The 18,134-nt window shown below is 38.6% G+C and overlaps 2 protein-coding genes and 1 non-coding gene across 4 annotated transcripts in view; all 3 read right to left on the reverse strand.

The window, feature by feature from the left end:
- Positions 1-280: 280 nt before the first annotated feature.
- RPS13 (ribosomal protein S13) lies at positions 281-5,180 on the reverse strand. Its single transcript, XM_070763885.1, has 6 exons — positions 5,088-5,180; positions 4,196-4,244; positions 2,671-2,749; positions 1,467-1,636; positions 1,079-1,179; positions 281-458 (listed from the first exon to the last, which is right to left on the reverse strand). Exons 1-6 carry the CDS (start codon positions 5,108-5,110, stop codon positions 425-427), a joined length of 456 nt encoding a protein of 151 aa, XP_070619986.1. The 5' UTR covers positions 5,111-5,180; the 3' UTR covers positions 281-424.
- On the reverse strand, positions 553-649 carry LOC139158258 (small nucleolar RNA SNORD14). Its single transcript, XR_011557650.1, has one exon. It is a non-coding gene; the product is annotated as a small nucleolar RNA SNORD14 (small nucleolar RNA).
- A 1,954-nt stretch (positions 5,181-7,134) lies between the features above and the next one.
- The window catches only part of PIK3C2A (phosphatidylinositol-4-phosphate 3-kinase catalytic subunit type 2 alpha), a 72,791-nt gene continuing 61,791 nt past the window's right edge, over positions 7,135-18,134 (reverse strand). For both annotated transcript variants that reach the window (XM_070764160.1, XM_070764153.1), the window contains exons 29-34: positions 17,454-17,578; positions 14,930-15,047; positions 14,756-14,837; positions 13,357-13,466; positions 11,389-11,514; positions 7,135-10,183 (exon numbers count right to left, since the gene is read on the reverse strand). In XM_070764160.1, the coding sequence (XP_070620261.1) occupies positions 10,001-10,183; positions 11,389-11,514; positions 13,357-13,466; positions 14,756-14,837; positions 14,930-15,047; positions 17,454-17,578 (744 nt within the window). In that variant the 3' untranslated portion in view covers positions 7,135-10,000. The remainder of the gene's footprint in view (positions 10,184-11,388; positions 11,515-13,356; positions 13,467-14,755; positions 14,838-14,929; positions 15,048-17,453; positions 17,579-18,134) is intronic.

An 18,134-nucleotide genomic window follows, 5' to 3' on the forward strand; every position in this document is an offset into this window, starting at 1 on the left:
CCTCTTTCTCTACAGATATTTCTTCATCAAACATCATTTACTCTAACTGGAAACAAATATAACTGAGAAATATAAGCAATAACTATTCTCATTTTAGGCTCAAGCAAATCGTCCATTTTCATTTAATGCTGTCTCCCAAAGATACAGTATTGATGGGAAAAGTTTCAATACAACACTCAATGTGTACATAGTTAACAAGAACCTTTAGTAAATTTATAAGAAAACAAAAAATATTTGTAGGACAACAGCAGCTTTAAAGAACTCAAATTATATTATCAAGTGGGAAAAAAATCCAGAAGCTTTATTGATGTAGTAAAGGTGTTAACTTTTCCTTTCAATTTTAAATAAGCAATGACATCACTCTGAAGAAGGCATTAACACGATTGCAAGATGGTTTAGATTCCCATGGTCATAACAAGAATTTTTATGCAACCAGAGCAGAAGCCGTGGATGATTCACTGCAGAAAAAGAGAAGAACAATTTAGCAACTTCATCAAAACGAAGTCATGTGACATCAACAGGATTACATTTAAACTTATCAGCTACAGCAGCTCACTCAGACATCCAAGGAAGGTCTAGCCAAGCCAACACAAAGGAAAAACCTTTCTGGTGGAAACTGCAAATGGTTGGAAACCTGTCATCATAGTGAGCAACCAGGAACTGGATGCAAGTATAAAAAAACTGAAGCAAAGCTCAGTAGCAATACTAATGGGTTTAATACTTATGTTATTTAGAGAGCGCTGTAAAGCATAATGAAGCCGTTTATAAGTCTAAGTACTATTGCTATCATTTCCTCCCAATATTTATCTGCTATACTGCTTTCCACAGCTCAGATCAACAACTTCTGAACAGGTGTAATCTGAATGGATTTTAGTGCACCTCAAAAGTATTACTTACATAGAATAGTTAGGAAGTATTTCAGAAAGGCTACCACTACAGCTATATTCCAAAACTTGTCAATGGTACTATTCCTTACATGAATGCCATTTCTTTCTATAACATTAAGTGGAGGAACAAAAAACTGCTGCCAACATTAAACAACATGCCCATATTGTGACTGAGAGCAAGATATACTTACTACTTCCAATTCGGTGGGAGTACTCTCTTGGTCTTGTAGTAACGAGCCAGCCTGTGAATTCTGCTCTCAATCAAAATAAGTCGGAATTTGGCATCTTTATCCTTCCAACAAAAACAAATATTTCAAATACTGTTTTGGGAGACAGCCTAGGAAAATCTGTTTTGTATTTTCTTTGAATCTCATAACCAATCATTTTCTCTTAATTCTTCTGAGCAGATTGAGTGACAATATTTCAATTGTGCATATTCCATCAGCACCAGAATCTTACATATAAACCAGTATTTAATTTATTGTAAATGCACTACCTCTTCAAAAGCAAATACTGTTCTAGAACAACTGTAGGTCCCATTTTAAAATCTTGACGATGGAATATAGTCTACTACTTTACCTTGCGGTTCCTCTCAAGATGCTTGCGGACAGCAACTGCTTTCTTGATTAAGTGGTAAAGATCTTCTGGGAGATCAGGGGCAAGTCCCTTGGATTTAAGGATCCTCAGAATTTTGTTACCAGTCACAAAACGAACTTGGGCAACCCCATGCGAGTCCCTTAATATCACACCTGAAAACAAATGGAACATTTTTGGAAGTACTGTAATTTTAAAGTACTGTAAATTTAAACATATTAATTCATTTGGACATTCAAGAAGCATTAACTATCACAAAGGAAAGACTTCTGTAGGTCTTGCAAAAGACAGTTTACAGCTTGCATAATGCAGTCATGTAAAAGCTACAAAAAGTACAATTTTAGCAACAATAATATTTGAGTAGTGATGGGCGAACCCAATGGTGTTCGGGTTCGGCAAGTTCGGACGAACTTTACGCAAAATTCAGCCGAACCCGAACGGGGAATCCCTCCCACGAAGAGATTCCGGTGATGTCAAAGCTCCGAAGGCTGAACACGACAAAATTCGGTATGGACCCTAATTGTGCGGGTTCGGTTCGCCCATCACTATATTTCAGTGTTTCCCAACCTTGGCAACTTGATGATATTTGGACTTCAACTCCCAGAATTCCCCAGCCAGCAAATTGCTATATTTGAGGCATTAAATAAACTATCTATTCACCAATATCTTAAATAAAAGCTAGGTTCTAAGATTTCAATTATATTAATTTATAATATATAAGAATTTGATGGCAGAAAAATATCTTAACTGGACAGAATACCAGCTTATAACCCCTGCAATAAATAAAGCATTTGGTACACTTTCAAATACTTCAAAGTAGGAGACATTCTAGCCAGCCAATGAACCAAGGTAAAATTCTGAAGAAAACCAAATCAATGGATTATTTGGCTGCCTGATTCCCAAAAGACACTTAAGTTAGAGGTCCCTAAATCCCCAGTCCACTAGCAGGCTGTGGTCTATTTGGAATTGGGATGCACAAGTGGCTGGCCAGAGGGCGTGTGTGCAGCTTAATTTGCATAAATGATGGGCACTTGCATGCACTGTTCTACCATTTATGTGGCCCAATTCCTTTACTCTCCAGCCGGGCCACCAAGCTGCAAATGCTGGAAATCACAGCCTTATGTGGCTTATGTATATATTATGTATATATTATTAGTTACTATTAGCATAGTATTTTATTTCAACATACCAATTTGGGAAGGTGTCAGGCCTTTCTTTGCCAACTTGTAAATCTGTTCTTTGACATCATCAGAAGTAAGTTTCAGCCACTAAAAAAAGTTTAGTTGTCAGTCATTCTAGTTCAGATACATAGGATAGCAAATTTAAGCAACCACCCAATATGGAGCATATAATAATTCTGAAATGTAAATTGCAAAAATAACAAAAGTAAAACATAAGGCTCTTGGCAAAGAGAATTGTGTAGAGACAAAAGTGCTAAAGTATCCCTTGCTAAACCCTCACACAGAATTGTAGCTGTCAAAAGAAAAATAAAAGTAGGATGTCTTCACATTATATAGCTTTTTATTTCATTCAATTTCTTGATACTATGGTTTTAAAAGTAGAAGGCTTAAATTTGAAAAAATACAGAAGTGTATAATTTCACAACATCTTAATGAAACCTCAATACTATCGTCATTTGATCAGCTAAATATTTCTCCCCAATTAATGCTTCTGATTGTAATTGCTAAACTGCAAGTGTGATATAACATGAATTAAAACTACAAAAAGAAAATTGTAGCTTACTTTCATATGCTCCCCAAACTGCTTAAGAGTAACCAGGTTTTTTTTTTATTTTCTCATGAGTACAATTGTCTTGGAGCTTGGAACTGCTTGAGCGTTTTTTTAATATTAACTATTATCCAAAATACTAAAGTATTAAGATTGTCAGCAATTGTTAAAAATGTAGCAAGCAAACAGATCACTTTGAGCCGGTCAATATTTATGTTCCCATTTTCAGTGCTAAAGTCTTTAGCACTTGAAAGCTTTTTTTTTTAAACTGAAGACCCAAGTTTTAAGAAACAGGCAAAATATATCAAGATGCTTTCCTAATTAACTGCAAGATTGGTATTTTATTTCTTAACTGTTAAATCAAAAGAACACTGTAGGAAATGAATTTAAAATAATTTAGCCTGTGGGATATTTACAAACAAATAGGTTTGTAAATATTGTAAATAAGCATGTTTTTAACTGTTGGATTTAAATTCTTTTTAAATTGTTTTAGAGGTTATAAGAGAGGTTTTATTTCCCCCCCAAACGGCATCACTCTGCTAAACAAAAATTTCCTCAACAGTGTCAAACTATTACTAAGTCTGCATTACTATTACTACTAGGGTTTTTTTGTCTCACCATTTCTATCACCCATCTCCTCCTGTACGACTGTAACTTGTTGCTTGTATCCTTAAGATTTTTATTAATATTGATTGTCTCCTGATTGCTTATTTGACCCCTATGAAAATCATTAAGTGTTGTACCTGATGATTCTTGACAAATGTATATTTTCTTTTATGTACACTGAGAGCATATGCACCAAAGACAAAGTCCTTGGGTGTCCAATCATACTTGGCCAATAAAGAATTCTATTCTGTTCTTGGTTGTGAGCTGCCTAGAGTCCCTAGGGAGTTGGGTGTCATAAAATTTGAATAAATAAAATAAGTTGCATCCTTCACTTTGCAAAGTTAATTAAGTCCCAAGCAGGGCGGAATATCAGTACTTACTGTAGGCACGCTTCTCCTGTAAGGCAAGGCGGACTGGGACAAGCCCTTTCTGTTGAAAGAGAAGTCAAAGAGAGCATATTTTAGAAGATATGCTATATGACAAATATATGAAAATAACTAATGGTTATTAGTTATTACACGGCTACACTGCTCAAAAAAAATAAAAGGAACACTCAAACAATACAATATAACTCCAAGTGAATCAAACATCTGATTGACCATCAATTCTACATGCTGTTGTGCACATTCAGCTTTGTACAGAACAAAGTATTCAATGAGAATGTTTCATTCATTCAGATCTAGGATGTGTTCTTTGAGTGTTCCCTTTATTTTTTGGAGCAGTATATATATCCTATATATAACTATATAGTTCGCTATATAAACCAGCTTGATACGATAAAAATTTAGGATTGCCAACCCTATCTTAAGAAGCCACTTTTAGAATTGCCAACAGCTGCATAGCTTTGATTTTACCCGAGCTATAAAATAAATAGAATGGAATTATTTTCTTTAAAATATTGCACGACAACAGGGAATCCACGAGGCGCTGTCGCCTCTAATGTTTACACTTATTTCCCCTCAAGCGGCGCCTCCCGAACCTTTTGTTAATAAGAGATGTCTCAGGTGTTTCGTTGAAAAAACAAGGCAGTGAGGGGAGAGCGCGCGCTAAACTGCGGCCAGACGACCGCCACTCCTCTGTGGACTCTACAGGATCACTGAGGGAAGCGCCGGTCCCCGCGGTTCCCAAAGGCCTCCGCCCCCCCCCCGCCCCCCCAACAGAAGCGAAGCTCCTAAAATAGGCCGCAAAACTACGAGTGGATGAAAACTACGGCCGTTCTTGCAAAGCCCCCCTCGGATCCTCCTGCCGAGGCCTCCGGTTCGGCTAACTCACCCGGGTGCGTGCATGCGACCCATGATGGCGCCGAAAAGAAAGCAGCGAGGAAGGCAGCCTTACAGGTCTTTCTTTCCGCCGGAAGTGACGTCAAAGGCAGAAAGGAAGACTTCCGGTTTCACGCGCGGCTGTTCAGGGCGGATTTTTTCCGCTGCCGGTGGATGAACTACATCTCCCAGCATTCCTTTCTTGAAGTCTTTAGCGTCCTCGTTGAGGGAGCTGGGTGGGACGTGGTTCCAATTGGATCCGATTCGGATTCTTTTGTTTTACTAATGGACTAGCATGGAGGAGAAAGGAGTGCGTTATGTGTCTGAAGCGGCAAATGGCACCACAGAAATCGGATTAAATAAATAAAATTTCACTTGTGCTGCAATCCAAAATGCGTTTGTTTGTTTGTTCATTTGTTTACTTATTTATTAGTAGCATTTATATGCCACAAAATTCCAAATGGAATCTGGGCAGCTTACAGTGATAAAAATAATATATAATATAGATACAGATAATATAGATATATAATGTAGAAACAAGAGGGGGGAAATAAAAATACATTATTACAAACTATACATACTCTCAATCATTCATAGCTGCATCAAAGTGACAACTTCATCGCCCCTGGCCTGCTGGAACAGTTTGGACAGTTTCTTACCCAATTTGATTTTTTTGATCAGTGCACTTAAGAAAAAGCTCATCAACCACCACCTACTATCACATGATGTGGCTAATTGTCACATATTAACCATACAGGTAGTCCTCGATTTATGACAGTTCATTTAGTGACAGTTTGAAGTTTATAATGGCACTGAAAAAAGTGACTTCTAGCGTTTTTTCACAGGGCCATGGCAGCATCCCTATGGTCATATTGAAATTCAGATGCTTCGCAACTGGTTGGTATTTATGGTGGTTGCAGCATCCTGAGATCATGTCATCACCTTTTGCGACCTTGACAAGCAGAGTCAATGGGGCATAGAGATTCACTTAAGTACAGTACTGTGTTACTAACTTAACAAATGCAATGATTCGCTTAACTGTGGCAGGAAAAGTCATAAAATGTGGCAAACTCATTTAACAAATGTGTCACTTAGCAACATAAATTTTGGGCTCAATTCTGGTTGTAACTCAAGAAGTAACTGTATGTCAGCGGTGGGTTGCTCCCAGTTCAGCCCGGTTCTACGAACTGGTAGTGATGGTAGCAGTGGTACACTCCACCCAGCTGCCTGGAACGCTCCTGCGCATGTCCCTGCATGCAAACATACTTTATCTTTCCATTTAGTGTTTCTTAGATGAAACCATATTGGACATTCAGTGATTGGCAGTAATTCTCGATTTAATCTTGTACATGAGATTTCACTTATATGCTGTATTCCTGAATTCCTGAAGGATTAGCAGACCTACAGATCTCAGATTTAGGTGTAAGAAAAAAACTGGTAGTAACGGGTTTTAGAACCCACTACTGCTGTATGTGTATCCTAAGATTGGATCTTCAGATATCTGTATATCTTAAAAGGTTCTCAATTTTACCATTTTCAATTGTGTGTAAAGAGCAGCAATGGCCACTCACACCAATCATCTTCTCCAGAATTTAAGAATGCTCCCCAGCATTATTGTAATTCACCTTTCCCTACATAGCCAGGAAAAAATTCAAACAAACAATGCACTGGAGCAATTCTATGTTTTTATTTTTTAAGGAAATGTAAAAGGGCCTGCAAGAGTTACTAGAAATAAAGATGATATAGGAGGCCTGGTATATTTTCCTTTATCTTTCCATTTAGTGTTTCTTAGGTGAAACCATATTGGACATTTAATGATTGGCAGTAATTTTTGATTTAATCTTGTACATGAGATTTCACTTATATGTTGTATTCCTGAATCTAGAATTAACAGATCTACAGATCGCACATTTAGGTGTAAAAAACCCCAAAGTTATAGTTAATATTTGAAGCAACTTTCTTAAAATGCTCAGTGGAATAGATTTGACTGAAACTGTTGCACTTATGTTTCTTGATTCACACATACAAATTTAGTGAATTTGGAAAAAAGAGGCACAATGTTTTTCTTTAATTAAATAGTATTTAATGTAATTGTAGGACAGTTATGGAGTCACATTTAATCCAAATATTTTGGGTTTAGACTTAGAAATAATGCACATTAGCTCTCAGTGTAATATAGCTGAAGTATTTGGTTCTTACAGAGAAAGAGACAATTAAAGGCAAACATCCACATTTATTTCTAATGCATTTTATTATTTATAAATCTTTGCCCAATTGTTAATCACAGTACTAAGAATATCAAACAGAGAATATTAAATTCCTATAGATTGTGAGAATGGTGTAATTTTTTTCCACATGTGGAAACTTTAAACTTTAGAATAATGATAAAGGTTACTTATTAAATCCATATTACACAGTGAACAATATTTTGCAGATTTTAGAAATATTTCTCCAGTTTGAAAGCAAATTGTGCATCCTGGAAAAAGCAATCAAATTTAAGGCAAGATAGTAACATTTCTGGATCATTTTAAAAATAGAGAAATACCAGAGATCTCCCATGCTTTTTATATATACGTATAGGTCTTAAAAAGGCAGTATAAAAATTTTCAGTGCAAAGTCACAACTAATTATTTAAGTACAGAAAATATGGAGGTTGCTTTTCTTACAGCAAGATGTTTTCCTCAAAATGCTGAAGTAAATGTACAAACAAAAATTGACTTCTAGCTGCAGTCCACATTTGGTGCATAGAATTTAATTTCATTCACAAAGTATAAAAATGCCATGAGACCACACTTTAAAACATTTGATTAGTAAAGTATTAGTTACATCTGGTTGTGATTATTCCCTCTTACCCTTTTGTATGTCAGTTTAAATATCTGAATTATTATTATTTTTTAAACAAAGTGTTTTGTTTGTGTATCACACAAATATAAATAATTTGAAAGAAATGTAAAATTAATGTTGCTCCTTTACATGTTTAATGATAACTGAAAAATACTTTTATAAGAATGTACCTGAAGAACTTTATCCATTGTGGAGTTATTCTGAGAAATAGTGATCGTGGGTAAAGGCACAGGATGCAATAGTGGCAAATACTACCATAAGGTGCAGCATATATTCTAACTAACATCCAGACAAGAACTGCAGCTGCAAACCACCGTCATAAAGGTTTTCTTTTAAATCTCTAGATTTGTGCTGTGATACACTGTGCTGTAGTTACAGACTGCAAAAAAGCAGTATATATTGCTTTACAGTTAATCTAATGTAACGTTTCACAAAAACAGTAGCCTACTTCCCTGTGTTTATATGACTTGTGGTTTTGTTGATGGAATGGAATACATCTCAAAAAGCATCAAGTGAGCAGGAAATACAATCTAATTAGTTTATAGCTTACAACTTACACATTTAACATATTATAACTAATAAACTCTTCTAAAAATGTTAAGTATCTTCTATTAATCACAATGCAGTTTTAACACCAAAGAATCCCAATTCTATTTATTTTACAGTCGATTATGAACATTTCAGCACCTCAGGTTAACAGCAATTTAATATCATACTTTCCTTTAATTGCCTGCAATAGATTGTCACACAGTCTATCATATAATTAATTCATCATGGTATTTTTTAAAAAAAATTAGCAGTCTGTATCTTTATTCTAAAGTATTTGGGTTTCAACATTTACCATTTTTGAGAATGTTAATAACATTCCTACAATAGCTTTTTTTTTAAATGGTATGAGTAAATTGCAATGATACCCAGCTTTTTCCAATTGTTACAAATTAGCTGGATACAAAGTAAATAAATAAATTTAAAATACAATAAACCATACCTCATGCACAGCATCTTTTATTAACTTTACTAATGGCGAATAAATTTTCATTGAAATAAAATGCTTTGTGGATTATTCCCTTACTACTCATGAACAAATCTAAATGTTAATGGTCATTGTGTCTTCACTATCCAATAGTTCTGCAATTTATACTTGGCCTTTTTCTATAGTATGCATATTTTAAATTCAGATGATATTAATAGAAATTGTGCTTTATGGGACTTCTACTTTGCAATCCAAAATCATTGCTCTATATTGCCCATATATCTATCTAAATGTAATGCAGTGCTTTATTATGGTGTAAAATGAATTGCATCTGCATTCATACAGTACTTGTAGTTCATAAACCTGATTTTTTTATATGAATCTAACCTAAATTGAAAGGGGAAATAAAGAATTTATATAGTGAACCACATAAGCATTTTTTGCAAGTTTAACTTTTAGCACTGGAAAATGTTTTGAATATTAGAAATGAGGTATAAGCAACAAAATAAGGCACCATTATTTATAATTTAATTTCCATTATTGGCACTCATTCTAATAATGGCCTCTAAGAAGCTTTATGAGTCATAGGGCTAAATGTTACACTGAATTTCTATCCTTCTATTTAGACGTCTCTTTTAACAGACTGAAAAATAATTTTGTCATGATCATATTTTTAAACTGTGCTGCTGTATGTGTTGAGAGCAGAATTATAAAATCTTTATAATTATAAATTATAAAGAGTAGAATTATAAAGTTTGCGGTAAATCAAAAGGCAAATAATTCAAATGGGATTGAAATGAATTCAGGATAACCCCCTCATACTGAATTTGAAACATTTCTTCATATTCAGAACTGCATTCATAACAAGTATTACATTTATACAATTCATATACATTAATGCTGAGATATTATTGCAGTTAAAGCATAAAGCAGACGACTTGCCAGAAGTCTTGTGTAAAGTTTTGCTAAGGCTGGTCCAACTATAATCCACCAAATTGCAGTGTTTCAAGCTAAAGTGTATGGATTATCTTCAAGTAGAGAAAAGTGATCATATACAAATGGAGTTAAGATTATTTAGTTCATATCTTGAGCTCTGCAAGTTGTCAGGTTCATAAGTATGGTGCAGCAGCAAGCCTGTACCAGTTCACAGTCTCCTTGCTTAAGTTAAAATCTTTTAAAGAAAGAGTGATACCACCCAGGAAAAAGTTTTCACGCAGAGATTCAGCACTGAGTACACTTAGCTGAAGTTCCCTTTGCTTGAGTACGTCTTTGCTATATCCACTGTACACAAGCTATTTAAAAAAAACACAATAATTCAGAAATGGTGTAAGACAAGGAAGGTTACAAAATATCAGTAAAGTTTAGGAAATGTTTAGGGCAATGATGGCGAACCTTTTTTCCCTTGGGTGCTGAAAGAGCGTGTATGCGCGCTATCACACATGCATGAGTGCCCACACCCATAATTCAATGCCTGGGGAGGGCAAAAACAGCTTCCTCCGCCCCACGGAGACCCTCTGGAGGCCAGAAACAGCCCGTTTCCAACTTCTGGTGGGCCCAGTAGGCTCATGTTTTCCCCTCCCAAGGCTCCAAAGGCTTCCCTGGAGCCGGGGGGGGGGGGGTTAAAAACGCTCCCTCCACCCCCCTGGAGAATCTCTAGAAACCAAAAATGTCCTCTCAGAGCCTCTGTGCGAGCCAAATATCAGCCGGCCGGCACACACATGCATGTTGGAGCTGATGGCTCGCGTGCCAGCAGATATGGCTCCGCATGCCACCCGTGGCACCCGTGCCATAGGTTCCCCATCCCTGGTTTAGGGTATAGCAATAGCAATCTCAACAGTCGATTTTGCCATCATTAACCAAATCCCACTAGTAGTAACTGAGGAACTACCCCAATTCAAACTATTCCCGGCTTGGTCCCTCCCAGCACTCAGCCTTATAAAGTGAGTCTGCCTCTTAAACTCTCCCAGTCCACCTATTTTGTTCCCACATGCCACTACTGTACTGACTTTGTGCTGCCTTCTTTAAAAAAAGGGAAACCATACTAAAGAAGGCACCAGCTGCACTGGCATGAAAGAAGGACCCTCCTAGCCAGAGCCTTTTTCCATGAATAAAGGTCCTGGCTAGTGCAAGAACCTTAGCACCCACTAGTGCAAAAGAGGGCATACAAAGAAGCCCGACTGGTACTGGAGTGGTACTGGCGTGGAGGACATGGTGGGCAGGACTGGATAGCAGGGATAGATGGTAAGAGTTGGGGAGGCAGGCAGTGAAAAGGCAGTCCTAAGGGCATCCTACTGTGTCTAATTTTTGTTCGCCTGATTGTGGGGACACTGCAATGGCCAGAACCTCAAGTATCAATCATAGGTCCCTTCATTTAGCATCACTGTAATTTAAATCACTGAATGGATGAGTGCTAAATGAAGACTACCTCTATTCCTATTGTTGGTTTCTATGGATGGTTTCTATATTATGTTTGGCTTTGAAAACTATTTCAACTTACCATTTCATTGAATGTTGGGTTTCTGGTTTTCCGTGATATTTTGGTTTTCCTTTTAGACGTTTTATGCATGTCTGGAAGCAAATACGTCTTTACATATGGGTTAGGATCTGCACCATCATCAGTAACCTAACAAAAGGAAGACACTTTTTTTAAAAAAAGTAAAAGCAAGGACAATAATATCTAAAGAGAGCAAGGGGAATGCTTAATGTCTACATTTAATTACATGTCATCAAGTCTTAGCAATCACATAGACAGATTTTTCCAGGATGACTGCAATAATTTTCAATCCCTTTAAAAAAAATATGGACAAAAGCTCTAAATCACTTAGGACCAAACTTTTACCAGATGTTACAAATATGGTGATAATGCTTATGGGACAATTATATCTTAATTTTATAATGGCACGAGATCAGGATAACATAGTATAGTATTAGTATTAGTATTAGACTAGACTAGACTAGAAAAAAACAGAACAGAATAAATTCTTTATTGGCCAAGTGTGATTGGACACACAAGGAATTTGTTTTTGGTGCATCAGGTGCACCAGGCTACTTGAGGGACCACCTGTCCCTGAGAGTAATGTATGCATGTATGTATGTATGTATGTATGTATGTATGTATGTATGTATGGATTGATTGATTGATTGATTGATTGGATTTGTATGCCACCCCTCTCGTAGACTCAGGGCGGCTAACAACAATGATAAAAACAGCATGTAACAATCCAATTAATAAAACAACTAAAAACCCTTATTATAACCAAACATACACACAAACATACCATGCATAACTTGTAATGACCTAGGGGGAAGGAATATCTTAACTCCCCCATGCCTGGCGGCATAACTGAGTCTTGAGTAGTTTGCGAAAAACAGGGAGGGTGGGGGCAGTTCTAATCTCCGGGGGGAGTTGGTTCCAGAGGGCCGGGCCCGCCACAGAGAAGGCTCTTCCCCTGGGGCTCGCCAAACGACATTGTTTAGTTGCCGGGACCCAGAGAAGGCCAACTCTGTGGGACCTTATCGGTCGCTGGGATTCATGCGGTAGCAGGCGATTCCGGAGGTAATCTGATCCAATGCCATGTAGGGCTTTAAAGGTCATGACCAACACTTTGAATTGTGACCGGAAACTGATCAGCAGCCAATGCAAATACTGGATATCTGAAGTAATGCTATCTAGTAAGACTTAGGAAGTATGTTTCTTCAGTGGCTGCCGATACCTTATGGAACACCCTACCAATTTGGCAAGTCCTCCCCTTCTTAGCCATTTGGAAGGCCATGATAACCTGGCTTTTTAACCTATGTAGGGTTATTGGAGTACCCTGAGCAGTTGATTGGGCCACTGTATTTTTTGTTTTTGTTCAATACTTTCTTTGGTTTTTACAGTTATACTGTTATTGTGTCATGTCCAGGGCAGCCTTACAAATCTTCTAAATAAACAAATAAATTATATTATTGTTTAATGCTTTGTTACTATTATTGTGTACAATCTTAAGGTTCTTTAAAAATAGAGGTGCAGGACCACAAGGTCCTGGGGCTGCATGCAGTCCCTGAAAGCTTTGATTCACTTCTACAAAGTTGTGCCAATTGTAATTTTTAATATGATAGAAGGAAGAAAGTGTTAAATATCTATCTGGAGAGAAATAATATTTATTGTATTTAATTTTAATGAAATAGAATAATAATAATAATAATAATAATAATAATAATAATAATAATAATAATAATAATTTATTAGATTTGTATGCCGCCCCTCTCCGAAGACTTGGAGTAATGTTTTTGTAATGTTGAGTATGATTTTGCTATGTTGAGTTTTTGATTTTAATATTCAATTGCCTCATTATTTTGTGGAATATAGTCCTCATATTACTTGAACCCAATTTCCTAAGCCCCAGGAAAGATACTGCTTTTGGAAAACAATCTCACAAAGTATGGTATAATTTTTTTAATGTAAACACATTTATATACTTACCAAATCTTTAATGTGCATCACCATGATAAACAGAGTCTTATTTCTATAGGAGATGGACAACTTAACTTCTCCTCCTACTTTGCCTGAGGTAGGACTTGAAGGGCCTACATCTAAAAGTAGACAAATAAACATTTCATTTTGACTTTGAGTAAGTCACTCTCTCTCAGCCCTCACAAAAGTTGTTGTGGGGAAAAGGGAGGAAGGAAGGAATATCAGGTATGTTAAACTCAGTGATGGGCTACAAAAATTTGTACTACTACACTGTGGGCGTGGCTTATTCATTTTGTTTCAACATCTTTCAGTGCAAATTGGGTGCTCTGGGATAGAGCTCCAAATTTTGCTACCGGAACTGCGTTTCTGACTGTTCCCGTAGGAGCCCATCACTGGTTAAACTGCCTTAAATTAAATATAAAGTGGTAATGGCAGGAAACGGGGACTCCAGGAAGGATGTCTCCATGATGTCAAAGCTCCTCCCCTGGAATTCCCTATTGGGATTCCCCACCTCCGTTTGAGCCTCCTGACCAGCCGACAGCTCCATGGCTCTTCTGGGAAGGTGACAGCTGGGCGGCGGCGCTTCTCAGCGGTCTCCCGAACCCGAACTTTTGCCGAAAATCCGGGTTCGGTGTTCGGGAGAACGCTGAGAAGCCCCCCGGCCGTTTCTGAAGGTGACAACTGGGGGGCGGCACTTCTTGGCGGTCTCCCGAACCCAAACGTTTGCCAAACTTTTCGGGTTCGGCGTTCAGAACGCCGAGAAGCGCCCAGCTGTTTTGGAAGGTGACAGCCAGGCGGCGGCGCCCAGCGGAACACCCATTTTTCCGATTTTTTTGGGGGGGCTTGCACGCATTAATCGGTTTTCCATTGTTTCCTATGGGAAACATTGTTTCGTTTTACGAACTTTTCACCTTGTGAACCTCGTCCCGGAACCAATTAAGTTCATAAGACAAGGTATCACTGTATTTTTTTCTAATAGAAACAAAGAGAAGGTTGCTTCTATTAGAACAAAGGGTGCATTTCCCTGTTTTCCTTGTTCTCATGATTTTCAAATCCTCCAGAACATACACATAGGGCACACGTAAAGGATTCTGGGGATGGAGAAATCAGTTACATCAATCATTTGAATTTTGTTGGTTATACAACAAAATCTTCATAATTATGCAGTAATTCTTCCAGAAACTGCCCCAGAATGTAACAGTTTGAGAGAATGTTTGAAATGTATACAAGAAAAACAGAATGTTCCAGAGTTTTCCAAAATGTACCATTTCTACTTCTAATAATTTGACACAATTTGCATTGTACAACTTTATATTCTGTGAGAACTCCACATGGCAGAGGCTTCATAATTCACAGAAATAACTGTGCTATTCAAGACACTAATTAAATTGTACAACTATGTTCTTACCTGTACACCTAGTTATTCCATCAATTCCTTCAGCTTTTTCATCACGAGGTAAGGGATGGAAGAACGTATAAATGAGATCGCACTAGGTTGGGAAAGATAAAATTTCAATAAGAATGTCATACAGACTATATATAAAACCATTTAAGCATTTTGCAGTGTACTGTCAAGAATTACCTCCGATACATCCGCTGATACATTCATTAAACTTTGTATGTAGCTATTTAGCTCTACTTTCCTCTTGGCTGCGACATCCTTGACGTGAGTTCTTCCTAGGATCATCTTACTAGGAAAGCTACAATAACAAAGGTAAATAGTTACTTCATTTTTATTGAGGCAAAAAAAGCAAAACCAATCATATAGATTAGGGCAGCGTTTCCCAACCGGTGTGCCGCGGCACACTAGTGTGCCACGAGACACGGCTAGGTGTGCTGCGAAGCTCCAGCTGGGCGGGGCGCTGCCGGTGCCGACCTGGAGCTCCCGCTCGCAGCTGTCCCCCGGCTCCTGCTCGATGCCGTGGTTTTCGGCGCTCTCCTGCTGGGCCCCAAAGAAGGAAGGCAGGAAGAAGGAGAGCTCCATTCTTCGCGCCTTTCCCCCGCCTTCCTTATTTGGGGCCCAGCAGGAGAGCGCCGAAAATCGCGGCATCGAGCAGGAGCCGGGGGAAAGCTGCGAGCGGGAGCCCCAGGACGGAAGTACCGGCAGCGCCCCGCCTAGCTGGAGCTTCCCTGGCGTCGGCGGCAAGTGTCCTTTGTGGCCCGGCGGGAGGGCACTGGCGGTAGGAGCGGGGGGGGGGGTGGCTGCAGCAGCCGCAGGCAGTCGCGGGGAGATGGCGGCGGCGAGAGGGAGCTCTCTCTCTCTCTCTCTCAGCTGACTGCAAGCGGGAGCCCTGACGGTGGCGGTTGGACATGCTGCTGGACGTCGTACATGCTGGCGCTGCGGGCCTGGCATATACGGTGTCCAGCAGCACGTCCAGCTGCCGCCGTCAGGGCTCCCGCTTGCAGTCAGCTGAGAGAGAGAGAGAAAGAAAGAGAGACATATAACAGAGGCAGAGAGAGAGAGAAAGAGCAAGAAAGAGAGACATAGCAAGAGAGGCAGAGAGAGAGAAAAAGAAAGAGAGACAGCAAGAGAAAAAGAGAGACTTAGCAAGAGAGGCAGAGAGAGAGAGAGAAAGAGAAAGAAATAGAGACATAGCAAGAGAGACAGAGAGAGAGAAAGAAAGAGAGATAGCAAGAGAGGCAAAGAGAAAGAAAGAGACATATAGCAAGACAGTGAAAGAGAGAGAGAGCAAGAGAGAGAGAAAAAAGCAAGAAAGAGATAGCAAGAGAGACAGAGAGAGAGAGCAAGGGAGAGAGAAAGACATAGAGGAAGGGAAGGAGGGAGAGAGAAAGAGAGCAAAAAAGAGAGAAAGAAAGAGGGATGGAGAGAGAGAAAGAAGGGAAGGAAGGAAAAGAGAGAAAGAGGGAGAAATAGAGCGAAAGGGAGGAAGAGAGAGGGGTTTTTTGTCCAAACTTTTCTTTAGCCTGCCCCCCCCCCCTTCAATGTTCCCCAGGATTTTGAAAATATGAATAATGTGCCGCGGCTCAAAAAAGGTTGGGAAACACTGGATTAGGGCAATACAAAGCATGAAGTATTGTTGCATGAAGTGTTGAAGCAGTTACTTTTTCTGGATGGCTTAGCAGATGTCTTCTCAAGCATTTATACTATATGTACATCCATTTTTTTTGCAATCAGCTAAACTGTTGTTTTTTAAAATTTATTTGTTTGTTTAATATGTTGCTAATGGGAAAAATACAATAGTACTAAAATATAATAAAAATACATAATAAAACCAGTAATATAATAATAAAATAATATCCTAAAAAAGAACCATGTACACAGAGCAGTCAATCTAATTCCAGGCCAGCCAGAAAAGCCAGGTGTTAACGGCTTTCCGGAAGACTGGTAGGGAGGAGAGTGCGAATCTCTGGAGGCAGTTGATTTCATAGGGTCGGAGCCACCAGAGAAGGCTCTTCCCCGAGATCCAGCCAACTGATATTACTTGGCGGACAGGATCTCGAGAAGGCTGATTCTGTGGGCCCTTACTGGTCATAATGAGGTTGGAGATGGTCTTGTAAATAGTATGGTCCTGAGCCATTTTATGTATATCTATCCAAATTTTGTTTAATTTAATTTTTATTTATTATCTTTTTATGCCACCCATCTCCCCTACAAGGTGATTGAAATGGGAAATACAAGTGAGAAAACGACATGCAGCCTCTCCCTCACTTGCTTGAAGGAAGCCAGCAGGGAATGTTGAATATCATGATCACATGATTACAGCTCATTGAGATGTTCCAACAGCAATAGGCACCAAGCACCCAGACTGCAGAAATGTGACTGCTGGGATGCTGCAATGGCCAAGACTCTGAGAACCGGCTGCAAGTCCCCCGTGTTTAACACCATTGTAAACTGAACAGCTGCTGATCAAGTAGTGGTAACAAATAGCACCTCATTTCTTGTTGAAATGTTCAGGGCTTCATGTAGGTCCAGCTGATATATAAACAGGGTAAATAAAGAAGTAACCCCAAAACAGGGTGTTTTTCTCACTTACTTGATGAAGAAAATATTCCAATGTGCAATGTGCTAATCTCTTAAACATCTAAATAGATAGGTTTTTAGATATGTTAAAAAAAATCCCCCAAACCAAAATTTTGACACATACCCTGGTAATTTCCAAAGAGGAAATAAGATTCCAAGCTTGTTGTGCAACTCCTGAAACTCATCAAATGTGCGAAAAATGAATGTGGGTTCAGTTTGCCCCTCTCTCAAAACTCTGACCACATAGATCTGCCAAAGAAAATATTTCACTGATTATTAAAAAGCTCAACTTCTGTAATCCTGTGCTATAATCTTTCCAAAATATGTGCTCTGCAGATGTGGTAAGATTTCAACTCCCAGAATTGTGGATAGGAGAAGGGGGGGAGCAGACATGACCAGCCTTGAAAAGGACACACCCTTATATTTATTTCTAATCATTCCATGAAAAAAAGCATTGCCAGTAGAAAGTTATGAAACTTTGCTTTGCCTTGAGCCATGGTTTACAAACCAGGATTGGGTTGATGTATCATGACAATATCATTGCTTTGATATGCTTGCTTTGAATACAATTATTTCAATAGTTGGTGTTACAACCATATATAGCTTTTACACTCCAATCTCACAACTGAGTTATTAAACCCCACTGAAACAGAACCATGTTGAAGGGGGAAATAGGCGTGGTGGGAAATGTATAATGCTTATGCGGTCCTGAGCCAAGCACTTGAATTTTGAATATGTGACTATAGGGGAGCTACAACAGCTGTAATTTCAAGCACCAGGTATAAATATGATCCTTTTAGCATCG

Source organism: Erythrolamprus reginae, chromosome 1 (genome assembly GCF_031021105.1).
Source record: "Erythrolamprus reginae isolate rEryReg1 chromosome 1, rEryReg1.hap1, whole genome shotgun sequence".
NCBI classification, from domain to species: domain Eukaryota; kingdom Metazoa; phylum Chordata; class Lepidosauria; order Squamata; family Dipsadidae; genus Erythrolamprus; species Erythrolamprus reginae.

Coding starts and splice junctions, on each gene's coding strand:
- RPS13 (XM_070763885.1), bottom strand. CDS start 5,110: ATGGGTCGCATGCACGCACCCGG. Junction 1,637..2,670: donor CCTGACACCTTCCCAAATTG/GTATGTTGAAAT, acceptor ATTTGTTTTCAG/GTGTGATATTAAGGGACTCG. Junction 459..1,078: donor CTCCCACCGAATTGGAAGTA/GTAAGTATATCT, acceptor CTTTTTCTGCAG/TGAATCATCCACGGCTTCTG.